Genomic DNA, 27,785 nt, shown 5'->3' on the forward strand with positions numbered 1-27,785 from the left:
CCAACAGAGAGCTGATAAATCTGGGCCTATGTCTGACCTCTATATCACTATGTGCATCATTCTTTGTGTATTTTAAATATTTAGTTACAAACATAGAAGGAAAAGACCACCTGGTCCATCTAGTCTACTTCTGAGTTGTTCAGGACATTGAGGCTGGAGACTGGCTGCATCCACTGCACACAGGAGAATCTGCTTTATATCTTTCCTCATTCCCTCAGAAGTCGCCTTCATTTTCAAAGGGCTACGTTTAAATAACTCCCACTATATTGATGGGAACTCCTACCTGACCATCAAATATATTATTAGTTGAATGACAAGAAAAAGTTGAGCAAAGAAAAAAAACTAAAAATTAAAAAACACTAAAATTCTTTATTTATACATGAAAAAAAAATTAAAATTGGTTCAAGAGAAGGTAAAATCCAGCAGTGTTGGATATGGGATGAAACAAAGTGTTCCACAACAGTCCTACAATGGCTTTTTCTCTGAGCAGTTTATGTTACAGGCATGTCTCCATAAATATTGGTGGGGATGAGGATGGTCCTTATAGTGGCTGTGGCTTAGTCTTGGCACAGAATACATGGAAGGCCAGTAAAGAGTGTACAGGCATCCCAACCTTACTGCAAATGGTCTATGGACTCCATAGCAAAATAGAAATACGCTCCATGCTATGGAATTGTATCATGGTGCAGGGTTGTCTTGGTTTTGAGAATTACATGGCTTGCGGTATTTACACTGAATCCACACACGGTACATCGTCAGCTGTTTGCCGCGGTTTACTTGAAGCCTGCGATCCACTGTATTTTGTACTTTCTCCAAACCGGCAGTAGTAAATAAGTTATCAAGCTCATCTAGAATGAAAATGAATAAATAAAATAAACGATTAATAAATAAAAAAATTTAAAATTAGATAGCGTATTTTCAGCCATATAAGATGGCTTTTTAACCCTGAAAAATCTTCTCCGAAGTTGGTGGTCGTCTTGTACGCCGGGTATGGTCGCCACATACGGTTGGGGAGCTAAAAAACGTCCGCATCCCAACTGTATATGGCGACTGCTATAAAAAAAAACACGAAACAATTCAACTCACTTGTGACCCGTTCCCAGCAGCCACGCGTCTTCCGTCATGTTTCCAGCCCAGGCAGTGTGATGCAGAGACACTGCCTGTGCCGGAGGTCCCCGTAAGCTTTCTGGGCAGCAGAGTATCCCATCAGAGAAGCTCGGAGACGCTCAGCTGCCGGGAGAGCTTCGGAAGAATGACAGAGGCACCAGAAGTCCCCGAACTCATTCTATGCCGTCATTCTCTTGAAGCTCTCTCAGCAGCCAAGTGTCTCACTGGAGATCTTCACCGAAGGCAGAACGCTAGGAACATGACGGGAGATGCGTGGCTGCCGGGAGCAGGTGAGATTTGTAATTAACTTCTATTTAAAACTCTCCAAACCTCCAGAATTTAGCAGCTGCTGTATGTTCTGCAAGTAGTGGTGTTTTCTTTCTGACATCTCTGTCTGAGACAGGAACAGTCCAGAGCAGTAGCAAATCCCCATAGAAAACTTCTCCTGCTCTGGACAGTTCCCATCTCAGACAGGGGTGGCAGCAGAGAGCACCGTGTCAGACTGGAAAGAAAATAACACTTCATGCAGGACATACAGCAGCTGATAAATATGGGAAGACTGGAGTTTAAGTAGAAATAAATTACAAACTATATAACTTTCTGAAACCTGTTGATTTGAAAGAAAAAGATTTTCGCTAAACAACCACTTTAGAACTGAAGAAAGAACTCAATGTCAGGTGCAGATATGCGAGCGCCTTTACTTTGTTGGTCCTGTAGTCCTGATGCAGCGATTTTTGGAATCTTATCTTCACACTAGAAATTTTCAGGTGCAGGTTTCCCTATTAAAGCCAAATCTGCAGCATTATTGCTCTTACTTCGCAGCAAATCCATAAAAGTAATCCATCTAGTGTGCATTTACCCTAAAAGGGAAAAATCTTTCCCAAATGTACTCCGACATGCTTATTCGGGTGTGGCTTAAACACTTGCCTTGTGTAAAAAAGTAGACTCTTGTGCCATCTCCTCGGACGTAAAAGTTTTCAGAAAGACAACGCCCTGTAAGATTAGAAAGCAGACAGTGAGTCAGAGCAAGATCCCACCTACAATACACATACATCTCTGCTCTCATCATACAGCACAAGGCACCTTTCATTTCCATAAAAGTATATAGGGAGGGTGAGGTTTAGCCCTATACCCCGATGTCTCTCATCGTTCTTATTTATGTATGTGACTGTATCACATGCTCCGGTATATATTAATAAAGATCCGGTGTGCTGTATAATGTAGTGTTGGAAATGTATAATTGCTAGGACCAAAGTATTTCTATACAAAAGCCTCATTTTACAGTATATCTGTATAGCTGGAGGTGTCAGACATTAGTTTAGCTCCTGATCCTTCTATTCTGGACATCTGCTCATATCATGTACACAGCAACTCCCAAATCCAGTGCTGGTTATAATAGGGAGGATGGAATTAACCCATAAGTCCATTAAGACTGAACCTATTTGGTCTTTAAAGAGGTATAGTGGTATAGGAATAGTGTATAGAGCAAAGTGCTTTTGGCTGCGTTCACTAGAGATGAGCAAATTTACAGTAGTATCAAAGCAAAGAATGGCCTTTGAACGCCATGTTGCTCTGCTTTAGGTGCGTGGAAAAGCTGGATCCAGTCCTGGGAAACTTCTCCCAGTTTCCCAGGACTGGATCCAGCTTTTCCAGACACCCGAAGAGTCACAGAGCGCAGTGAAGATCAAAGGCAGCTGGTTGAGAAGCTGACCTCTGAGCCTAGTAAAGCACTTAGCTTTGCTACTACTGTAAATTTGCCCATCGCTAGTTACTTTTATCCAAAACGTTGCAGCAGGTTTGATTCTGAAGCCATGAGGTCACCACCATGTAAAGCATTATTCCTTTGGGGTATGCTCTCAACAAGTAAAAATGATGACTTTCTATCGATAATGATTGACGCAAATCATGATCATCAACATTCACAGCTGTCGTTACTGATAGACGGCAGTCATTTGGTGCTAAAATGACAGCCGTCCGGAAAGTCGCTCGCCATTTTGTGATTTTGCTGAATCCATTGTAATTTTTAATGACACCTTATATTTAACCATAAAAATATATAAGCAAAACCAAAAATTATATGTTGGGTGAAATTGAAAATTCAATGAAATATTTGTTTTTTTTTTATTTTTAAGCAGTGTATTTTACGGTACAACCGACCTGTTTTCGTGATTCTGTAGGTTGCTCTGATTACAACTATACCCATGTTTACATTGCTTTTGTATTGTTTTGATACTTTCAATGGGGTTCAGTGCTGCTGTGCACTGATTGGCTGAGCTAGACCAATGCAGCCGCGACGTTGAGCAGGTAATGTATGCTGCAGGCAGCGGGAGGGGTTATAGGGGCCGGGTTACATACTTGTCCTATTCTAACTATTATAGCCTTTATATTTTTTCATCCGTGGGTCTGTTTGCACACTTTTTTTTTTTTACGTAATTTTTTACAGAGAACAATAAACACACTTAGATAAACTCAAATAAAGTGGATAAGCATCATGTACAGTTATAACTCTTGCAGGGGTGTAACATATCCACATGTCACATTAATAAAAGCAATCACAGTAAGCCCTGTTCAATTCCTAAGCATTAGGAAGCATACCCTTCCAACAGAAAGACCAATACACTTTATTCAGTATTGTGCTAGAAGGGTATCTCGTGACGACCTATAGACATGGGAAGAGGATGAGCTAATCATAGGCCCCAGACTTTATCAAATTTGTTATGATGTCCTTTATTTTTCTATACCAGTTTTTTGAATAGAACATTTGTGTTAATTTTTTTTTCACTGGGAGAGCGTGGGGGGACAGTTATGCATACAGCGATACCTAATATGCTTACTTTTTATTGTTTCATGTGCAAAATAGGAATAGAAGGGTGATTTGGAATTTTATTAAAGTTTTTTTTTATAAATATACGTTATATATATATATATATATATGTTTTTTTTTAATATACTTTTTTTTTAAGCCCCTATAGGGGACTGTTAGAAGCAACCATTAGATTGCCTATACAGTGGTACCTTTGCTTAAGAGTAACTTGAATTAAGAGCATTTTGCAAGAAGAGCTCACAGTTTTTCAAAAATGTGACTTGGTTTAAGAGCATTGCTTTGGTTTAAGAGCTCCCCGTACTGGGTGGGAGGGCGAGTGGGGGAGGGGCAAGGTCTGCATAGTGTGGTCTACAGCACTGTACTCTGACCCAGGAAGTCTCCCTCACCTTCCATATCATGGCATATCCACTTCAGGCTGGGGCCTGCATCAGGGGACAGGAATGTGGAGGTAATCTCTCCATAGCTGTAACCCCTCTCTCCCCGGACAGGGAGTGCTGTTATACTGTGCCCACATCTGTCCTACTCATTCCTTCATGCTCCCTGCAGTCTCTGTCAGTCCTGATTGGTCCATGCTGAACACACACCCCTTTTCCATTGCTGTCATGTGACCACACAGACCTCTGACAGCAGTCCTGCTTCTCTATTCTAGCCTGTTGTGCTACGCTACTGCATTATGGGGATCTGCAGCTCCATCCTGTATCTACAACCTGCTGCAGTGTTATCAGGGTTATGCAGTTACTATACATTATACACCACATGCTGCTATACTGTACAGTAACTTATATATCACATATCCAGCTGCAGTGTTATCAGGGTTATAAAGTTACTATACATTATACACCACATGCTGATTGCTATACTGTACAGTAACTTATACATCACATATCCAGCTGTTTCTAAATGTTTATTTAATCTGTTCTACATGTTATTCAGAATATAAAATCATTTGTTTTTGGGTGTGGAACCAATTGTCTGCATTTCTATGATTTCCTATGGGAAAATTTGCTTTGGTTTAGGAGTGGATTTGGATTACAAGCGCGGCCCCGGAACGAATTATGCTCGTAATCCAAGGCACCACTGCAATGTTTAATGCCTTTTTTTTTTAGCACTGATCAGTACCATCAGCCTGAGGCAGACTCTTTGACCAGACTGTCGTTCGGACTGCCTGTCATTACCTGTGAGGACCTGGCTTCTATCAGCAGCCTAACTCTGCAGCCCCTGAGCATTATGGTGTACCGGTACTTCATTATGCGGAAAGTCGCTGACTTCCATGATAAAGTGGATAACCCCATCAAAAAATATCCTCCAAATGAATTAAGACAAAGTAACAATAAAATACCTTTTTTAAAGCGCAGTTGAGCCATATCATAGCGCCCATAGTCCCGCAGGAGGAGGCAACCACCAGGCTTTAGCAGTTTACTCAGATGTGTAATGGCAGCTTGCATCCTGCACACAAATGACAAGCAGTGATAGGGTTAAACATGGCTGAATACTAAGGACATAAAAATCTGATATCAATAGTGGACTGCTGGGGTGGGGAGACCACCCAGCACTGTACTTGTAGTCACAGCTACAGAAGTTAGTGATCAGCATCACGCTCCTGCAAGCTCTGCACAACTCTCTAACTGTGGATATCAATATCCATCTCATGTCCGTATGCATGAATAAGCTCCGTATCATATAGGTCACTCACTTGCTTGGAAGGATGGCGGAAAGGACAAAGATCAGGACGATGGCATCCAGGCTCCCCTCAGGAACAGGATAGGAGGTGCTCTCATCTGAAAGGTCGTGGACAAAGGCAAAGCATCGGGATGGGTCATAGTTAGGATTACTCTGTACAAGACAAAGAATAATAAGGAGGATTGGGGACGATAATAACAACATAACCTTAATACAGTGTATTGCCAGGTTCACACCAAGTAAAAACGGCCGTATTTCATAACAACTGTAGTTGTGCAAACAACGCCCGTTATTTCACAAATAAAGGCAGTTGTTTGCACAACTATGGCCGTTGTTATGAAAAACGGCCATTGGGGGAGATTTATCAAACATTGTGTAAAGTAAACCTGGCTCAGTTGCCCCTAGCAACCAATCAGATTCCACCTTTCATTTTCCAAAGAGTCTGTGAGGAATGAAAGGTGGAATCTGATTGGTTGCTAGGGGCAACTGAGCCAGGTTTACTTTACACAATGTTTGATAAATCTTCCCCATTGTTTTTACATAGTGTGAATCTGGCCTATATCTATATCCAAGCAATGTCAGCAACCAGAACCAAATTCCGAGGTATATATAGTAGTAAGAGACTGCAGGTGCAGAGCAAGGGGTGAGGAGTTTCTTGACAGTCTGTAAAAGGTGGTGAAATACTAAAATCCACCCTAAACATTCAATAGTCCAGAAAATGTAAATTATTAACAGGTAATTTCCCATAGGACAGGAAACAGGATACAGGAAATCCCTGGATCTTTTAAAGGAGTAAACTCCCCTCCTCTCGTCAGTCTTTAACAAGGACCTAGGAGCGAAGCTCACAAGACATACAAACACAAAAAAAAAAAAAAATATACAAATACACACTTTTTTTTTTTTAGTATATACAGCTAAATATATATCTATATACAAACAAGGGCGGGATTTAGGCGGGGTGCCGTCATGGGCTCAAAGAAAAGAAATTACCGGTTAGTAATTTACATTTTCTCTCTTCGCCCAATGACGGCACCCCTGGAGAATAGAATAGGGATATAACCGCCTAGGGGGGGACTACAGCCTGTAATACTCTACGACCAAAGGTCAAATCTTCAGTAGAAGATAGCTGTAACCTATAGTGTCTGTAGAATGTATGTGGAGTGCTCCATGTTGCTGCTCTGCATATCTGGTCAATGGAAACCGATGCCCTTTCCGCCCATGAGGTTGCTACTGCTCTAGTTGAATGAGCACCAAACCCTACTGGAGTATCAATGTTTTTGGCCTTATAACATTCTCCAATTGCCTGCTTAACCCATCTGGCTATTGTTTGGGTAGAGGCAGTTTAACCCTTAGCTTTTCCCTGAAATGATATCAGTAAGTTATTACTCAAGCGCCATTCCTTCGTGACCTCTAGATAATGCAGAATCGCTCTTCTAACATCAAAAGTATGGAAAGATGTTTCACGCTCATTAGCTGGTGTGTTGCAAAATGAAGGTAACACTACCTCTTGTGACCTGTGGAAGTCAGTAACAACTTTTGGCAAAAAGGCAGGGTCAGGAGAAAGAACAATTCTATCGTCTCTAATGGTCATGTAAGGGGCCTGTATAGAAAAAGCCCTGATCTCACTAACCCTCCGTGCTGACGTAATGGCTAATAGGAAGGCCAATTTGTAAGATAGGAATTTAATATGACATTCTGTTATGGGTTCAAAGGGGTTAGTGGTAAGACCATTTAGAACTAGATTAAGGTCCCAGGGAGGAATCTTTGACTTAATAGTGGGACATAGTCTACCGGCTGCTTTAACAAATCTTTAAATCCATGGATGATCTGCCAGCTTATAGTCGTATAGGGCACTGAGGGCAGAGATCTGTACCTTAATGGTGCTGGGTCTAAGGTTTTTGTTTAGACCTTCCTGAAGGAATTGTAAAATTAAAGGAATGTCCGGGGCAGCCAGTACGTTAACCGGTTTATTTACAAATCTGCGAAATGCTTTCCAAGTACGCAGCTATATGATTGAAGTAACCCTCTTTCTGCTGGCAAGTAGAGTGGTGATGACCTCCGATGAAAGGCCTCCATCTATCAACAATTGCTTTTCAAGTGCCATGCAGTCATGTGGAGATTCTGAACTAGTGGATGGAAGACTGGGCCCTGGCTGAGGAGATCTGGCATGTCCGGTCGAATCCAGGGGTCCGTCAGAGACATCTTCCTGAGCCAAGAAAACCAGACCCTTCTTGGCCAAAAGGGAGCTATTAGTATAACGTGTCCCTTGTCTTGTCTGATTTTCCTGATAACTCTCGGAATCAGTCTGATAGGAGGAAAGGCATAAAGTAGGCCCCTGTTCCAGGGCTGCGCTAGAGCATCCAGGGCCATGGGTCTGTCGGCAGGGCAGAGGGAGAAGAACCTGTGGGTCTTTCTGTTTGTGCGTGAGGCAAAGAGGTCTATGTTTGGAGTTCCCCAGAGACTGCAGATCTGAAGAAAAACTTCCTGCGAGAGTTCCCACTCTCCCTGATTTAGTGAGTGTCTGCTGAGAAAGTCTGCTTTGACATTGTCCACCCCCTTCAAATAAAGAGCCGAAAGGGACAGACAATGTGGTTCCACTAGTCTGAAAAGAAAGTGGGCTACCCTCATGAGCTGTGGCGATCTCATGCCTCCCTGATGATTGACATATGCCACTGCTGAACTGTTGTCTGTTAAGATTATGACATTTCTGTTTCTTATTAATGGCAGAGCCTGGGATAAGGAGAAGAATATTGCTCTCAACTCTCTCACGTTCTGAGGGTCTCCTGCTTCCTCTGGAGTCCACTGGCCCTGGAAGACCTGAGAATCTGAATGAGCTCCCCATCCCCGAGGACTGGCGTCCGTGGTGATGGTTACGACGTCCTCCAGATTCCAAGGGAGCCCCCTGGAGAGATGATATCTTTCTTTCTACCAAGAAAGAGACCTGAGAGTCTGTGGAGATAGAAGAAAGGGAGAATCAAGAGAATCTGTCGCACCATCCCATTCACCAAGAATTTGAGACTGAAACACCCTGGAGTGATATTGTGCCCAGGGAACCGCGGGAATGCAAGAAGAGAATAGACCCAAGAGTGACATAGCCTTCCTGAGGGTAGTCAGAGGAGTGTCTAAAAGTTCCTGAGTTCTCTTACAAATGTTGGAAATTTTATTTTCTGGTAAGAATGACTTTCTGGATCTGGAGTCTAAACAGATTCCCAGAAACTGGCAGTATTGAGAGGGGATCTTGTTAGATTTTTCAGCATTGATCTCCCAACCCAAGTTAGACAGGATGTCCTCCACTATCTTGATCTGGGCCTGAAGGGAGTTAATCGAGTCGCTTATCAGTAAAAAATCGTCTAGATATGGGACAATGATAATGTCATGTTCTCTTATGTGAGCCATCACTTCTGACATAACTTTGGTAAACACTCTAGGTGCCTGTGAGATACCGAATGGTAAAGCTTGGTATTGGAAATGACAAATAGAATCCTGAAGTTTTACTGCCACTCAAAAACCTTTGATGGTCTGGGTGAATGGGAATATTGTAGTAAGCATCCTTTAAATCTAAGGTGGCCATGTAACAATCCTGGGAGAGATTTAGGATGGCTGATGAAACTGATTCCATCTTAAACCTCTCATAGGTCAATACCTTGTTGAGAGGCTTAAGATTGATAATGGTTCTGAAAGAACCATTGGGCTTCTTTACCAGAAATAAAGTGGAGTAAAACCCTCTACCATACTCAGCCTCTGGAACCGGGATCAGGACTCTCTTATCCAGTAAGGACTGCACTTCTAGTGAGAGGGCTACATGTTTTTCAGGATCTGATGACAAATCTGTAACCACAAATCTTTCCCCTGGGGAGGACAAGAAGGAAATTTTCAATCCATGTTTTATTACATCTAGAACAAATGTGCTATTGGAAATACCACACCATTGTGAGAAAAAACATGAAAGGCGACCTCCCACAGGGACCTGGCGTCATTGTGTAGGCTTTTTATAATTATCTGTGTTCTTGAATAGGACCCCTTTAGATTTTTTCGTGGGTCTCCACTCTTTCTTATTAGTATTAGGAGCCCTTTGTGTGTTCCTACCTTTTCCCTTGAAGGGGCAATTAGATTGTTGAGGAATCAAAGGAAACCCCTTCTTTTTGTCTGAGGCCTTCTCCAGGATACTGTCCAGAGCTGGACCAAAAAGCAGGTTGCCTTCACATGGGACACCACATAGTTTGGATCTAGATGTAACATCTCCTTTCCACTCCTTAAGCCACAAGAATCTGCGGGCAGAATTAGACACTGCAGCCGAACGAGCGGAAAGTTTAAGTGCGTCAGCCGAAGCTTCAGACACAAAAGACATGGCTTTTTCAAGAGTATCAAAGGGTTTAAGGAGTTCCTCCGCTGGTGTACCCTTGCTAATCATCTCTTTTAGCTCTGATAACCATACTTCTAAAGCTCTAGAGACTGAAGTAGCGGCCACCAAAGGCTTAAATAGAGCTGTGGATGCCTCCCAGTGCTTTTTTAAATAATATAAATTACTAACCGGTAATTGCTTTTCTTTGAGCCCATGACGGCACCCCTGGATAGGACCACCTCCTACTCCTATTGGACAGGAAACAGGACCACTGGACCATAAAAGAAGCAAAACGCCCCACCAGCACCAGTTCTCAGCAAGGTACCTAGGAGCAAAGTTTATGAAGACAACAAACAGCAAAATATACATATCTGTATTTGTCCTCTAGTATATTCTCTCCATATACTATAAATTATCTATTTCATAATGTGTATATACATATATACATCTATACATTATTATATTTTTTTTTTTTTTTTTTCGGGTGGGTATTAGGCGGGGTGCCGTCATGGGCTCAAAGAAAAGCAATTACCGGTTAGTAATTTATATTTTCTCTCATCGCCCTATGACGGCACCCCTGGAGATTGGACTAGGAATAACCCGCCTAGGGAGGGACTACTACCTGCAAAACTCTACGGCCGAAGGTTAAATCCTCTGTAGAAGATAACTGCAATCTGTAGTGCTTAAAGAAAGTATGGGGAGTACTCCATGTGGCAGTCCTGCAAATCTGGTCTATAGGGACAGAAGCTCTCTCGGCCCAAGAAGTAGCTACGGCCCTGGAGGAGTGAGCCCCAAACCCCGTTGGAATATCCCTCCCACTGATCTTGTAGCATTCACCTATAGTAAGCTTTACCCATCTGGCGATAGTCTGGGAAGTGGCAGCCTTCCCTCTATTCTTCCCCTGAAAGGAAATAAGAAGATTGTCACTACGTCTCCACTCCCTTGTGGTTTCTAGATAGTAAAGGAGGATGCGTCTAACATCTAGTGTATGAAAAGAAGCCTCTCTGTCATTGGAAGGATTATCACAGAAAGAGGGAAGAATCACTTCTTGTGATCTATGAAAGTCGGACACTACTTTTGGTAGAAATGCAGGGTCAGGAGAGAGGATGACTCTATCGTCCCTAACCGACAGATAGGGTGAGTTGATAGAGAAGGCCCGAATTTCGCTTACTCTCCTGGCAGATGTTATGGCTAATAGAAAAGCTAATTTTAAGGAAAGAAACTTTATGCTACAACTATCCATAGGTTCAAATGGAGACATGGTGAGGCCAGAGAGTACTATGTTGAGATCCCAAGGGGGAAGTCTAGATTTGATGGTTGGACATAGTCTACTTGCAGCCCTGGTAAACCTACTGATCCAGGGGTGGTCTGCCAGCTTAAAATCAAACAAGGCACTAAGAGCAGATATCTGGACTTTAATTGTGCTGGGTCTGAGTCCCTTCTTGAGGCCCTCCTGTAGGAAGTCTAACACTAATGGAATATTAGGAGGGCTAAGCACATTAATGGGCTGGTTAACAAATCTAACGAAGGCTTTCCATGTTCTGAGATATATGGCCGAAGTAACTCTCTTTCGGCTTGCCAGGAGGGTAGAAATAACACTTGTGGAAATGCCCCTATCTATTAGCAGCTGCCTTTCACATGCCAGGCTGTCAGATGGAGTCTCCCGGCTGTAGGATGGGAGACTGGTCCCTGGCTGAGAAGATCCCCCCTCTCTGGAAGTATCCATGGTTCTGAGATTGACATCCTTCTCAACCAGGAAAACCACACCCTCCTTGGCCAGAAGGGTGCAATCAGAATAAGATGAGCTCTGTCTTCCCTGATCTTCTGGATGACTCGAGGTAACATTCTGATGGGGGGAAAGGCATAAAGGAGACCCCCTTCCCATTTCTGGGCTAGGGCATCCAAGGCTGTAGGTTTGTCCTCTGGGCATAGTGAAAAGAACTCCCGAACCTTCCTGTTGGCCCGGGTTGCAAAAAGGTCTGTCTTGGGGTAACCCCAAAGTCTGCAAATCTGAAGGAAAACTTCTTGTGACAGTTCCCATTCTCCCTGGTGAAGTTGATTGCGGCTCAGGTAGTCTGCTTTGTAATTGTCTATCCCTTTTAGATGGAGTGCTGTGAGGGACAAGAAATGAGGTTCTGCCAGTCGGAATATGTGGTGAGATATCCTCATCAGTTCTGGGGATCTTGAGCCTCCTTGATGGTTGATATAGGCAACTGCTGAGGCATTGTCTGTCATTACCCTTACATTTCTGCCTTGTAGCTGGGGAAGGGCCTGAGCTAAAGATAGAAAAATGGCTCTTAATTCTCGTATATTCTGAGAGTCCTTTGCCTCTTCTGGAGTCCATAGTCCTTGTAGCAAGAGGGAGTCTAGGTGAGCTCCCCATCCCTGAGGACTGGCATCTGTTGTGACTGTAATTACGTCGTGTAGTTTCCATGGGAGACCCTTGTTGAGGTGTTCCTCCACCGTCCACCATAAAAGGGATCTCAGACTCTGTGGAGAAAGAAAAAAGGGGGAGTCTAGGGAATCCATAAGTCCATCCCATTCGGATAATATCTGGGCCTGAAAACGTCTAGAATGGTATTGAGCCCAAGGTACAGCTTGGATGGATGAGGTGAATAACCCTAAAAGGGACATAGCTGATCTGAAGGTAGTGAGAGGTTGGGAAATCAGATCCCTAGTTCTGGCCATAATCTGGGAGATCTTATTGTCTGGAAGAAAGGATCGTTGGGAGATAGAGTCCAGGTAGATGCCTAGGAATTTACATTTCTGCGATGGTATTTTATTGGACTTTTCATCATTTACTTCCCACCCCAAAGATGTGAAGATAGATTCTACACAGCGGATGTTATCTTCTAGAATGGTTGGAGAATTATTCACTAGGAGAAAATCATCCAAGTAGGGGATGATAATAATATCTTTCTCTCTGACATGGGCCATGACTTCCGCCATAATCTTAGTAAATACCCTAGGGGCCTGAGATATGCCAAAGGGCATGGCAGAATATTGAAAATGCTGAATATCCTTATCCATCTTAACAGCCACTCTTAGGAATCGCTGGTGATCTGGATGTATTGGGACATGGTAGTAAGCATCCCTAAGATCCAGAGTGGCCATGTAACAGTTCTCCGAGAGGTTCAGAATAGTAGAGGGTATTGATTCCATTCTGAACCTCTCGTAAGTAAGAACTCTATTAAGGGGTTTTAGGTTGATTATAGTTCTGAAAGAGCCATTTGGTTTCCTCACCAAAAATAAGGTAGAATAGAATCCTGCTGCTATCTGGTCTGAAGGGACCGGAACCAAAACTCTTTTACTTATTAATGAGTGGACTTCTGAGACTAAGGCAACTTGTTTCTCAGGATCAGAGGATAAGTCAGTACACACAAATCTATTCCCTGGGGAGGACGAAAAAGAGATCTTTAAACCAGATTTTATTGTCTCCAAAACAAAGGTGCTACCAGAAATGTTACACCAACTAGAGAAGTGAAAAGACAATCGCCCCCCCACAGGGACCTCGCGTCATTGTGAGGGTTTCTTGGTCTCGGTACTAGGAAAGAGGAACCCCTTCCCCTTCTTCGTAGGCCTCCAATCCCTTCTAGAAGTAGAGGATCCCCCTCTGGGCTTCCTACCTCGGCCCCTGAAAGATCTATTCTGCTGTTGCTGTTGAATGAGGGGAAATCCTTTCTTTCGGTCCGATGCTTTTTCCAAGACCACGTCTAGAGCGGAGCCGAAGAGGAATTTTCCTTCGCAAGGTACTCCACATAGTCTTGTCTTAGATGTTGTGTCTCCTTTCCATTCTTTGAGCCATAAAGTTCTTCGGGCAGAGTTGGACAATGCTGCAGAACGGGCTGAAAGCTTTAAAGCATCTGCTGAGGCTTCCGAAATGAAAGACACTGCATTTTCAATGGTACTAAAAGCAGTAGCAAAGTCTTGTTCAGGGTTACCCTCATAGACTTTGTCCTTCAGTTCAGACATCCAGATCTGTAGAGATCTGGCCACCGAGGTAGTGGCTATGAGAGGTTTAAAGGTCGCGGTGGAAGCTTCCCAATTTTTTCTAAGGTAAACCTCAGCCCTCTTGTCCATCGGGTCCTTCATAGTAGCCGAGTCCTCGAATGGAAGGGCATTTTTCTTAGAGATCTTAGCCACTGGAGGATCGATCATAGGGGCATTCTCCCAGTATTCTGCGTCTTCATGACTGAAAGGGTACTTTCTTTTATACTGTAGTGAAAAGAATATGAACATATATGTGTATAGTCAATCAATTTCTAAGTAAGAAAAAAACACCAGGAGTGAAGAAAACAACCCCCACTTACGGCTTGAGGTATGAAAAATTTTCGATCTGGTTTGGACCACTCATTTGATATGAGATGTTTAATGCTCTGGTGCACTGGAAACACGGGTCGTTTCTTAGGAGCTAGGCCTTCAAACATCCGGTCCTGCACCGATTTGAGTTGAGGGGTCTCTTCTATCTCCATTGTGCAGCGTACAGCTTTAACCAAGGAGTCTATGTATTCGACAGTCAGAAGAGGGGATGATGACTCCTCTCCTTCCTTCTCACCCTCAGAGGCTATCTCTCCAGGCTCATCAAGCACCGAACTCTGCTCCTGATCCTCCTCAATAGATGGAGGGAGGGGAGCTGGTCTACTAGGACCAGGTAATTCAACCAGCGAGGACTCAGTAGGAGCTGTTGAAGGTATAGCTATCGGAGCTGGAGGAGCCACAGTCTCAGAGGTTGTAGGGTTAGAGGGTAATGAGGCCTGAAAACAAGGTATATATAAAAAAATATTTTGTGAAACAAAGGAAAATAATTCTTGGTAGGAACGAGAGCAACATCCAAAGCACATACCCTAATCTCATGTCTGATCATGTCCCTTATGTTTCTCATGAAAGAAGGACCCTGATCTTCAAGAACACGGTTCATACATCCACCACATAACGCTTTATTATATGATGAGCTTAGGTGTTTTTTACAGATAGGGCAATCTCTACTCCTCTGTTTCTCCTTTTCCTTTCTAGCACTTTCTTCCTGCTGACATTTAAGGAATATATAACACACTTTAGCAAAGAGATATACACAAAAAACATCTCCAGGGGAAACCCCTCTTACCCCACATACCGAAGTGGATTCTGTCTGAGTGGTTCCCTTAGGATCAGCGCCCTGAGCTTCCATCTTTCCACAATTGGAAGTTCAGAAGTGTAGCAGCCAGTAGCGGCAGCAACCGAAGCAGAAGGGATATCAGCTGCTTAGTGCAGAGCACACTTCCTGGTGCTCTGCAGCTCTTTTAAATTTGGCGCCCAAAAACGCCGGAGACTGGCTGGCTCCGCCCCCCCGCCGCGGCGCTGATGCGGCACACCCTCCCACTGCTGGACGTAATCCCCCCTTGACAGGCCGCAGCCCGGACGCTGCCGAACACGGCCTGCAGATAGTCCCGCCTCCGGACTTCCCCCGGCCGCGTCATCAGTCCGCGCCCCTCCCCCGCCAGCGCGCACGCTACGGCCGGGAGGAGCAAGCAGACATAGCAGCAGCCGGCGTCCAGAGGGGCCAAGGGAGCAGCGGGGATCCTCTTCAGGAGGTGTCGGGGCGACCACCAGACTGGACTGCAGCTCAAGATGCCTTACGCAGCCCGGGAAGCCGGTGAGTGGGAATCTACACCGGGGATCCCCAGTCTCGTCTTCTTAGGTCCAGGAGTGAATCCTGAGTAATCCTGCCCTATGGGACAGGAAACAGTAACTGGTGCTGGTGGGGCGTTTTGCTTCTTTTATGGTCCAGTGGTCCTGTTTCCTGTCCAATAGGAGTAGGAGGTGGTCCTATCCAGGGGTGCCGTCATAGGGCGATGAGAGAAAAATCTCTGCCCGTTTGTCCATAGGATCTTTTAAGGAGGCACAGTCCTCAAACGGAAGAGCATTCTGCTTGAAAATCTTTGCCACTGGAGGATCTATTTTGGGAGCAACACCCCAAGTACTAGATTCCTCCTGGTCGAACAGGTACTTCCTCTTGAACTGTAACCAAGAAAAAAAAAGGGGGGTGATTTATAATAATCATGCACTCCCTACCGTATTATCTCAGAATAGAAATAGGTATATACCTATATCTACTATATATATGAAAGGACACTCACGGCAGCAGGAATAAAGAATTTCCTATCCGGGTTAGACCATTCGTGTTTGATTAAGGTCTTGATATTCTGATGGATAGGGAACACAAAGCGTTTTTTAGGAGCTAAGGCTCCAAACATTCGGTCCTGTATAGTCTGGGATTCAGGAGTGTCCTCTATGCCCATCGTCATTCTTACTGCTTTGATTAAGATATCTACAGTTGGAGAAGGATCAGTCGCAACCTCTAAGCCCTCTACTCCTGACGCACCCAGATCCTCTGCCTCTGTGCCCAGACTCTGTTCCTCCTCATCTCCCATAGAGGATGGAGGTTCAGACACAGACATACTATGCCCAGCTTCCTCAAGATCAATAATTGGAATAACCACCGGAGCAGCCATACGCAGATTCGGAGCTGGTATAGGGACCGTTGGTGGGACAGGAGAAGGCACCTGAAGTGTAGGCTGCGAAGTCTAAGAAGGCATGGCAGCCTATAAAAACAAAGAAAAAAACCTCATGAGGATGTCATATATAATTTTTTTTTTTTTTACGTACCCTAATTTCCTTCTTAATGATACTTTTCATGTCACGTACAAATGAAGGTCCCTGATCTTCCAATACTCTATTCATACAGCTACCACAGAGAAGTTTATTGTATGAGCTACTAATTCGTTTTCTACAAGCTGGGCATTCCTTGCTTTTAGCTCGGCTTTTACCGGATGACCCTTCCTAAATAAATGAGACAAATAACTGATAAGAATCATAAGGAGAGATAAGCTTGTCTGGGGAAAACTCCCCTCTTACCCACTTCATACCGATAGAGCCTGTGTCGAAGGTGAAGTGGTTTCAATAGCTTCAGCGCTTTCAGCCTCCATAGCGATAACAGAAGATCAGGAGGTCAGATATTCCACTGCAGCTCAGCTACAGTGAAGCGGTATAACGGCACCGGGCAGCTACTCACTGAAAGGAGCAGCTGTAGTACTCGGATGTACTGCTCCCGACGTCTTCCTCGGCACCTTTTGAATTTGGCGCCGAATCCCTTGTGACCGGCTGGTCCCGCCCCCTATGCTGCGCGCTGATACGGAGTCACCCTCCCGGCGCTCTCCCCGAGCAGGCATAAGCCCCGGAAGTTGCCGAACACGACCGGCAGAGAAACCCCCTACCCAGTGCTTCCGGTTACCCATGCCACAGCGCCGCAGACCGGAGCACCAGCCGCACCAAGGAGAGCCGGGGGAGCCAGACTAGGAGGCTGCTCCACCAGCGGAGTCTGATGCCGCCGGGACGCCGGTAAGGTATACCACGGCAAGACCCAGTCACCTCTTTTATCCAGGGTTGGGAAGGGAAAGGCCCCTTCCAGCTCCTGCTCCCGTAGGGACAGGAAACAGAAACTGATGAGAAGAGGGGAGTTTACTCCTTTAAAAGATCCAGGGATTTCCTGTATCCTGTTTCCTGTCCTATGGGAGCAGGGGGTGGACCTCTCCAGGGGTGCCGTCATCGGGCGAAGAGAGAAATCATGCTAGTCTATCACCTAAGAAATCCCCCCACTATCTGCACTATTGGATGTCCATTACAGGAGTCTAGTAGATTGCTTGTACTTGTGCACACAGCTATTTCTCATTTTCTCCATTACAAGGAGCTGTGCTGTTTGAAATTTGTACACACACAAGGACTTCCTTTTCCTTACTTCTCTGGCCAATCAGAGCAAATACTCATCTCTGCTATAGCATGACAGAGCAGGAAAGTAAAGGGCACTGAACAGGCTAGCACTGAGCTGGGGGATGATTTACAAATAGATGGCACGTGAGTGGAGAAAGAGTTACTGATTTACTGGCTTTGCAAGGTGCTATGTGTGCAGAAAACTGACAAGCAAAAGCAAAGGGGGGGGGAGATTTTATATTCAGGAGGCAGCACTGTGCATGCACATATAGCTACAGGAGCACAAGGGAAGTCCTGAGTTTTATGGGTGGTCAGAGAAGAGAGGGAAGCCTTGATTTATCTTTCAGGATCCACTGGAGAAAGCTGGAAGGCTCAGCTTGCATGCACACAGCCTAGAGTTTCTAAGTGATGGCAGGTGATGCAGCTGCCCAATTGCTTAAGTGAAACTGTCATTTCAGATTTATTTTTCTTCAGAAATCAATAGTACAAGTGATTCTGAAATTCTGTAATGTGTTTTATTAAAGGACAACCCCAACAATTTTTTTTTAGCTTATTTAACACACATTACAAAGTTATATAACTTTGTAATGTGTCTAAATAAGCGGTCTAGTCCCCGGAAGTTAAAGTATACATTACCAATTACTGTTGACACCGTCCTCTTCTCCCGGGCACCATATTGTGACGATGTCGTCAGATCCGGGGGGCAGGCCAGGTCTTCTTCCTCCTCTGTGTCTTCTGCTAAAGTCAATGGGAGAGGAAAAGGTTGCTGGTGCACTTGCGCACCAGCAGCCTTTTTATTGGCTGGAGCGCATCACATGGTTTCCAGCTTGCTCAGCCCTGATTGGCTACGCTTGCTGAAGCCATGTGATGCGCACCGGCAGCCTTTTCATTGGCTAAAGCGCAGCCTTTTCTCTCCCAAGGACCCGGAAGTGAGGGAGATCGCAGGACAGCGGCCTGAGGTGACAGAGACACGGACGGCGGGAGATTTAAGTGGCGATCGTCACCGGAGGGATGGTGAGTATGGTATGTGTGTGGCTGTGTTTTTTTTTTTTTGTTTTTTTTCCAGGTCCCGCAGGAGTTATCCTTTAAGCAAAAGAGTTTTCTTCTGTACTCAAAAAAGCCGATTTGCACTTACCCCCCCCCCCCCCCCCCCCCCAACTTCTTATCTGCTTATTATCAGGCAAAGTTGTCTTCATTACAGAGGAGCAAAGTGAATGCGGGTTCTGCTGTGTCCATTATAACCTATGGAGGGGCCAAGAGGGATAAGTGAGCAGGAAGAGGACAGAGCCAGCCCGTGCAGTTTGAAGACTGTGGGGGAGATTTATCAAACATGGTGTTAAGTTAAACTGGCTCAGTTGCCCCTAGCAACCAGATTCCACCTTTCATTTTCCAAAGAGTCTGTGACGAATGAGAGGTGGAATCTGATTGGTTGCTAGGGGCAACTGAGCTAGTTTCACTTTACACCATGTTTGATAAATCTCCCTCTGTGTGTCTGGGCACATAAAAGTCTGGATTCACAGGTCAGACTGCTCACTGCTGGGAACTTGGTGAGATAAGGTTGCAGGATGATATGTTGTGCTCTGCTATACACAAGCTGTTTGTTTCCTCTCCGTGCTCCCTCATCCCCCTCCACAGACCATAATGGACACAGATAAGTGAGGGGGGAGGCTGCAAAACAGCTTTTTGAGTACAGAAGTAAACTCTTTTGCTTAATAAAACCTTTTAAAGAGTTTCTTAAAATTGATTGAACTAATAATTTCAGCAAAAAAAAATTTAAATGACAGTTCCACTTTAAGCAACCGCAGCACCTTTTCCAGGAGATGCTTTTGGCATAGTATCTTTGCCTAGATAACCACACTGTACACTCCTGTCATCACATAGTTGAAAGTACCTATTACTAACCATATCATAAGCAACATACAGTATGCACGTCCATAGGAAATATTTGCATATTCAAGTCTTTAATGGGTCATACCTTTACAATGTCCACAGCGGTGGTGGAAAAATCACAGCAATATACAAACAGGCCGGGGTCACTGTAGATGAAGACAGATGTCATTATCTGCTCAAACTATATCCAAATATACCTACCATGGTCATATCTTATCTTTAAGACACAGTTATCAGGGACAGCCATCTCTCTCTATATAGAAACTTGTTCTCCATAAGACGCATGCAAACTACTACTTGATTATTGATTTAGACCCTCCTTCCAAAAGACTCCAGGATTACTTAGGAATGAGGCATGGCATATTACATCTTTCTAAGAAGCTGCACCTTGAATGACCAAATAAAAAAAAGCTGTACTGAATCTGACAAATAGTAAAAGGTTACTTACTTATTTGTCTGAAGAATTGGAAAGACTGTATTTCCTACACCGCAGCCCACCTAAGAGCAAGAGATAAAAAAAGTAGAAATGCATGAAAAGGTTATGATGATGGAACGAATGATGGAACGAATGACCTGTAGTGGAAATTATACCATCAGTGGAATAGATGAGGACAAAGTGTTATTAGAACCAGCAGACTAATGCCGCTCAATGGAGTGTGTCAGGAGATGGCCTGCTTACCAAGGACAGAGCAGCAAGTGATCTGTGTAGTGTGACCACAGAATCTATGCTATGGCCTACATTAATCTGACTACAATAAGGATATTAGCTGTATTAACTCCATAATGCAACATAGTAAAGGAGAAGCTCATTCTATGGCATCTATACACTGATCATCTATCATTCAGACCACCGAACCACTTTTTTAGACTATTCTTTAAAGCGACTCTGTACCCACAATCTGCCCCCCCCCCAAACCACTTGTACCTTCGGATAGCCGCTTTTAATCCAAGATCTGTCCTGGCGTCCGTTCGACAGATGATGCAGTTATTGTCCTAAAAATCTACTTTTAGGGTGCCTTCACACGTACTGTATCGCTGCGTAGTTAATGGTGCATTCACACCTACAGGTTCTGCAGCTGATTTTCTGCAGCAGATTTCATTTAAATAACTGAACACAGCATCAAATCTGCTGCAGATCCTGTAGGTGTGAACGCACCCTAACGCTGCGTATTTATCGCTGCGTGTTTGGTGCGATTTTTACATGCGAGTTTTGATTTTCACATGATTTTCATGTGAAAATCAAAACGCTCATGTAAAAATCGCACCAAACACGCAGCGATAAAAACGCAGCAATACGGTACGTGTGAAGCTACCCTTAAACTTGTAGCCCTGTGTCAAATTGCCGTGGCCTAGAGTACCTATGTCTTAGGACTGCGACACCCCTCTGTCCCTCCTCCCCGCCCTCTTCATCATTAGGAATGCCCCTAGAACAATTTCTCCTATTCATCACCTGTGTGAACACTGCACATGTGCTGGATTGTTAAAGGGGTAGTGCGGTGCTCGACATTTATTCACTAAATAACACACATTACAAAGTTATACAACTTTGTAATATGTGTTATTTAAGTGAATGGCCCCCTTCCCAGTGTTCCCCCCACACACCCGGAAGTGTGCTGCATTATACTCACCACATTACTGTCGACTCTGGCCGCAATCTTGGGACAATTACGTAACCTTCAGAAGGCCCGCTGGACTACTCCAGCTGTCCCTCATAACGGCCCCCCTCAGGCACGTCATCAGCTGCTCAGCCGTGATTGGCTAAGCATAACTATGTTATTTAGTGAATAAATGTCGAGCACCGCACTACCCCTTTAAGGCACCTGTGCAGTGTGCAGACAGCTGATGAATAGGAAAAATTTTGCCCAAGGGGCATTCATAGTGATAAAAAGGGACGGAGGGGCGTTGCACACGCACACTGTAGGCCACGCCAGTTTGACTCAGGGCTGCAAGTTTAAAAGTTGTTTTTTAAGACAATAACTGCATCACCTGCCGAATGGACCCCAGGACAGATATTGGATTAAAAGCAGCTATCTGAAGGTACAGGCGGTTTGGGGGGTACAGATTGTGGGTACAGAGTCACTTTAACCTTTTAAGGACCCATAATGTACCTGGTACGTTAAGAGTCCCTGAGGTGGTACAGAGAGGGCTCACATACTGAGCCACTCTGGGCTGCTATTTGCTAATTAACCATTTATGGTTAACAATGGAAGTCTAGTGGGGGAGGAAATCCGCTTCCCGCAATGCAATCACAGGAAGCTGTTCCGTTCTACTTACAGCCTTGGTTCTCTTCTGGTTCCTGGCACTGTCCCTAGATTGTTGAGTGATACAAGATGCCTTCAGCAGACTCTAGCAATCTAGTAAAGATAGCATTCATAAATGCAGTACATTTGTACTGCATTGCTCTCTATGAGCTATCATAGTATTGCTCATAGAAGTCTCCTAGGGGGATTACAAATAAACGCAAAAAAAATTATTAAAAAACCCTTCATATTAAAAATTCAAATCACTCCCCTTTCCCATGTTTTAAATAAAAAAAAAATTATTACTTGTCTATCGCTGTTAGAATTCCAAGCGAAGCATATACTATGTGGATACGCTCCGGCCGGGATTCCATTCATGCACATACAATATATGTTTTTTATGGGTTTTATAAATCACGGCTGTTGTTGCAAATTGCAACAATGGCCATAATTTATACAAAACATAAGTTGTGTGAACATGGCCTATAGTAGGCAGCCCATCTAATCCAATCCCACTGTCGTACAAATTGCTGAAAAAGTTCCTGATGGTTATGACAGAGAGAAGTCAGATTACATGGGGTATTGCAGTTTACTGTGTATGAGGCTGTGTAGCTGCAAAATGATCAAAAAGCTCATGCTGACCCCTGTCTATCACTGAAAGAGTTACCAAAGGGCAAGGGTATGTGAGTATTAGAACTTAACCGTGGAGCAAAGGAAGAAGGTGGCCCGGTCTGATTATTATTTTTTTAATACCACAATGATGGTCGGGTGCAAGTGTGTCAATGACCTGGGTAAGAGATAGTACCGGGATCCACTATAGTAAGAAGATAAGCTGGCAGGAGCAATAGGATGCTGTGGGCATGTTCTACTGGTAGACCTTGGGTCCTGGCATCAAGTGGATGTGACTAACAGGTTACTCAACAATGTACAGCACACCAATCCCCCTTCATAGCAATGGTACTCTGTAATGACTGTCCTTTCTCAGGGGCAACAGGGTCCTACATTATAATTGGCAGGGGGGTTTTAATATGTGTATTAGCGATTGGTGTATGTGTCCTGCATGTATAGCAGTAAGGCAATGTATGTGGTGCAGGGCTGCCGTCATTACCTCTAATATGCGGTAAGTGGCTGAAGATCCTGGAAAGTCCTTACTCTCATTACTTCTGTCCACCTTCTGTTCTCCATCTATCTCTAACTGACGTTTATAGCCAGAAGACAGCTCAGGGAACTCCGTAAAAAGCCATTGCCTGTCTTTGAAGAATCTGTTTTCATGTATAGTGTAAAAGTCATCCCAGTAGTTACTGGCTTTATTCTCATAGTCCTCTGAAATACAAAAAAAATATATATATAAAAAAAAATTGGTGAGACATATTCTAAATTTTGTCAACATTTTCCCCCCCAATTTATTATTAAATAATTATTAAATTATTAAAAAGCTACAAAAACCACATGCAGACTATGAGTAGATCATAAAGTCCATGTTTCCCCTGCATAGCTAACAGGGAACGCTTCTCACCTTGCTGTTCTGATGGAAGCGGCTGAGAGCTGTTTTCCAGGACTTTCTTATGAGCTGCTGATTCTTGTTCCTCCGACCACTCTACATTGTCCCTATAACAAATAGAAGGGTTAATGGAGACACGCAGATCCATTCACATGAGAGGGCCACAATGCAGACTGGTTATAATCATTGGCTGAATACACACCCAAAACACTAAGCGAGCTATGCAACTTCCTAGTACACAAAACAAGTGAATTATAAAGACTGGTGCAGTGGAAAAGTGCATCAGTTATATGATTTAAATGGGAGTAAAAAAAAAAAAAAAAAAAAAAAAAAAAAAAAATGGTTGCCAGGAGCGCCTCTACCCGGCAAAATTGTCGGGGGTGGTATTACACTAACATGCTAACACCAGGCACATGGTGCCTCTGGTTTGTGTAATTCCACTTACAACAAGGACCAAGTGGTAAATACAAGCAATCCATTTCTTTTTTACTCCATTTAAATCATATACAAAGGACACACACACACAGAAGAGATCCTGTTCCCATAGAAGCTGGGGTGCTGCTCTTATCTATATCTTTAGTAGACCTTCAGAAGCAGCAAGGAGGACAGTACAGAACAGCGTGAGATCTAACACTTACTACTCCCACTGTCTCCCTGTCTGCTCCTTGTCCTCTTCAGCTTCTTTCTTTTACATAGCGTATCACCTGATCCCTCAGTGAGTCAATGTCTTCTCCAGATGTTTGTCACAGAGAATATGATTAAAAGGCTGACACACACTGCCCCCGCGACTAGTTTCACCCTAACACGGGCTTCATCAGGCACAGGGCAGGTGGCGGGGCAGTGTGTGTCAGTCTTTTAACAGCAGGTGCTGGAGGTGATCAGCTGTGTCTCTAGGATATAGTTTACTTGGGTGGATTTAGCTGCTTCGTTATATCAGGATTACTATTGCAGTTACTATCTGATCTAGCTCACATACACACTATTGGGTAGTGACCCCAGGCAGCCCGCGGGCCCCACAGTCACCTCCAGACTAGCTGAGTTTCACAGTGTGTGTGTGTGAGAGATCGGTAAAACTTGCAGTCTCCTGGTCAGCTGTCCACCTTAACATAGAGATATATTGTATCCAGTATAATTACCTTTATACCCCAGTATGAGGGGGAATTGATTCATACTAAAGTGCGTAGCTGTACACCACCCAGCAACTGTGTTTTAATCAGCACATATTTGTCTTACTTTTTACACTAATAAAAGTTATATTTTAGTAACTCTGTATATAAATTATTGGTGACCCCTTCACACGTTCGGAAAAACCACACGGATTTCCTATCAGGAAATCTGGACGGATTTTCGGACGCATAGACTTTCATTGGACACGGACACCCTTCCGGAATGGTGTCCGTTACGGAAAATAGGACCGGATTTTTTAGAACCGGTCCTATTTTCGTCCGGAAATCCGGCCCGGACGCCCCCATAGAAGTCTATGGGAGCGTCCGGAGTTCCACTCACCCGGACCACCTTCCGCCGCTGCACCCGTTCTGCCCCAGCCTCCTGCTGCCTCTTCGTCCGCCACCTCTTCTGCAGGCCACGGCCACTCGCGGCACGAACCCCCCCCCCCCCCCCCCCCCCCCCGCGGCACGAAACCCCCCCCCCCCCCCCCCCCCCCCCGCGGCACGAAACCCCCCAACCCCCCCCACGCGGCACGAAACCCCCCAACCCCCCCCACGCGGCACGAAACCCCCCAACCCCCCCCCACGCGGCACGAACCCCCCCAACCCCCATCATCTTCTATTGTTTGTTACTCTATTTCTAGACACAAATCCCTGGTGATCAGATTGTATATTGCTAGAGGCCCCAAAGTATAATGCAAATGAATGAAAACAATGTTATATGATTGTGATGAACAATAACCCTTTACACTGTGTCTAAGAGAAGACCCTTTAAGTCCCCAATTCAAGTCTCTTTGAGCCATGCCCATTTATATTCCTGATCTCCACCATTCACATCACTGATCACGGACTCCACCATTCACACTGGCCTCCCAGCCTCTAATAGTCGCCTACCAAGCATTATGCTGGAACACCTGACTCGAGTCTTTCAGATGCCGATTACCGAACTGCGGCCTCTTCCCCTCCATGCCGGAACCGGTAGCAGATCCCGTTGCCGCGGAGACGAGGAACGCTCTAGTGAAGGACCAATCAGCTGTGGGCAAGAGGCGGGGCCAATAAAGTGCAAGCCAATCCGGGAGCAAGCCACGCCCCAACAGGAAGCGGAAGTGTTTGGCGCGTACACGTGTGAGCGAGGGGAACATGAACGTAATGTAGTTGTGTCAGATGGTGACAGCGGATCGTGCACCTGCACAATGTAACAGAACAAACGGGTCATGATATCAGTCACCATACATTCAATTCATTAACAACTACTAATGATTGTTTTCAATTAAGCTTAAAAAAAAAAAAGATCACGTGTCTATAGATTTCACAGCATCACTGACAGCAAACATATGCAATTAGAGAGATTGTAGAGCAGTGGTTTCTAACCCCAATTATTGCAGAACTACAACTCCCAGCATCCTCACACAGTCTGCAGCTTACAATGATGAACAGCAGTGTATGCAGCCTGCTGTGAGGATACCCATGTGTATACGTATATACAGCACATAGTTATGAAGCCAAAGATCACAGCCTAAGGACTGAAATGGTATAGGGTAGGTTACACATTGATGTACATCATCAAACTGCACTGACCTTCCATCATTCAGCTGCAGAGATGTACAGGATCCCAGGACAGGAAGAGGCGGGGACTGGAGATGGGGTAGGATGACATCATGCCTCAGCTGACATGTTTGGTTACCATAGCTTATATTGGGAGGTTTCGCTTACAGGATGTGCTGTGACCTTCAGGTCAGGGCGACGTGTTCGGTTGTAATTATTCAGTCAGCGCTGCAGTCCACAAGATTGGGTACAATTGCAGCTTTAGCCCCGTAGCATCACTCTTGTTTTGGGGCAACCCTGTTAGTGTAATAATGTCACAACATTATTGATGAGCGAACCTGGAGCATGCTCGAGTCCATCCGAACCCAAACTTTCGGCATTTGATTAGCGGTGGCTGCTATACTTGGATAAAGCCCTAAGGCTATGTGGAAACATGGATATAGTCATTGGCTGTTTCCATGTTTTCCAGACAACCTTAGAGCTTTATCCAAGTTCAGCAGCCGCCACTAATCAAATGCCGAACGATCGGGTTCGGATCGACTTGAGCCCAAACCCAGTTCGCTCATCTCTACACGACTGCAATGAGAAATTTGCACAAATCCACCTTTGATAGCGAGTAGTACACAACTTTGCCATCCTTGGCATTAATGCATGTGACTGCAACTTACCAGTGGCAATTTTTTTTTTTTTTAATGGGAACCAAACAGCACGATTGTGCTTATATGATTTCCAGAATCATAGTATAGACGTACTGTGCAGGTCGCTGTACATATCAGCTGAGACGGCAGTAGTAGCTATAGTATGTGCACACTACGTAATCCTCAGGGATCCTGCAGCTCGCCCCTGCATGCATTCCCACCCGTGCCATAGACACCATTCTATGGTCGGACGGATTCCGACGACCGTCCAAACAATGAACCTGTTCTTCTTGGTTGAGACTGCTGATGACTAGCCACCGCTCTCTGCCTGTCAGCGCTAGAGATGAGTGAACCTTTCGGACTTTTGGTCCAAAAGCAGTTTGCTCGATTGTCATGCCTGTGATCCCGGGTGCATAGTTGCAATCCCGGGAATATGTGGCAGGATATTGCATGGAATCGATCTGGAATATCCTGGCCGCATATTCCCAGGATCGCAACTATGCACCCGGGATCACAGGCATCACATTTGAGCACAGATGCCGATCCGCGCATCTCTAGTCAGTGCGCAGTGCGGGGCTGAGAGGCCCGTTATTGTGTAAATTAGATGCGATTAGCTGTCGCACTACATGTCACTGTGTAGCCCAGGCCTCAGTTGCACAACATCTAGTAAATATGGCTGAAAATGACCAGAGACGCTTCTCAAGCAGGTCTCCAGAACATTGATGGCCTATATTTACAAAAGGATAGCAATATTTTATTGTTGGGGGTTGGACCTTGGGGAAAAACAACTCTCTGTGATTTGAAACTGCACCATGTTGAGAAGTGTCCAGGGAGCATTCCCAAGGCCCTGTAGTGCCCCTTCCCATGATTTGATTGACATACTGGGTTCATATTCCACTGCCAAGCCCTGTTGAGATTTCACACATACACTGCAGTCTGATTCTGGTGCACAAGTGATGAACTCCTCAGCTTAGGCAGCAGCCTCAAGCATGGACAGGATCTCTCGACAGGGCTTAGTGCTGGAAGCCAAGCCTTGTTTGTCAATCAAGTCTTGGGAAGAAAGGTCCATTGGGTGCAACCCAGGGCTCCACACTGCCTTGGAAATG

General features: G+C 44.7%; 1 protein-coding gene across 3 annotated transcripts; it reads right to left on the reverse strand.

The window, feature by feature from the left end:
- Positions 1-349: 349 nt before the first annotated feature.
- On the reverse strand, positions 350-26,109 carry METTL2A (methyltransferase 2A, tRNA N3-cytidine). 3 transcript variants are annotated; one of them, XM_069951479.1, is made up of 10 exons: positions 26,075-26,109; positions 25,391-25,682; positions 23,346-23,437; positions 22,938-23,152; positions 20,038-20,087; positions 19,675-19,735; positions 5,625-5,764; positions 5,271-5,377; positions 2,035-2,100; positions 350-848 (listed from the first exon to the last, which is right to left on the reverse strand). In XM_069951479.1, the coding sequence occupies exons 2-10, from the start codon at positions 25,636-25,638 to the stop codon at positions 679-681; spliced, it is 1,149 nt and encodes a 382-aa protein (XP_069807580.1). In that variant the 5' UTR covers positions 25,639-25,682; positions 26,075-26,109; the 3' UTR covers positions 350-678. The 3 variants fall into 3 exon arrangements, 1 of the variants encoding a protein (XP_069807580.1); XR_011359665.1 differs by lacking the exons at positions 350-848; positions 2,035-2,100; positions 5,271-5,377; ... (4 more) ...; positions 25,391-25,682; positions 26,075-26,109 and adding exons at positions 8,381-8,560; positions 9,341-14,168; positions 14,264-14,707; positions 14,797-15,950; positions 16,070-16,499 and having other exon boundaries at positions 5,691-5,764; XR_011359664.1 differs by lacking the exons at positions 350-848; positions 2,035-2,100; positions 5,271-5,377; ... (4 more) ...; positions 25,391-25,682; positions 26,075-26,109 and adding exons at positions 8,381-8,560; positions 9,341-13,466 and having other exon boundaries at positions 5,691-5,764.
- Positions 26,110-27,785: the final 1,676 nt, after the last annotated feature.

This window comes from Dendropsophus ebraccatus, chromosome 14, assembly GCF_027789765.1.
Source record: "Dendropsophus ebraccatus isolate aDenEbr1 chromosome 14, aDenEbr1.pat, whole genome shotgun sequence".
Classification (NCBI taxonomy): domain Eukaryota; kingdom Metazoa; phylum Chordata; class Amphibia; order Anura; family Hylidae; genus Dendropsophus; species Dendropsophus ebraccatus.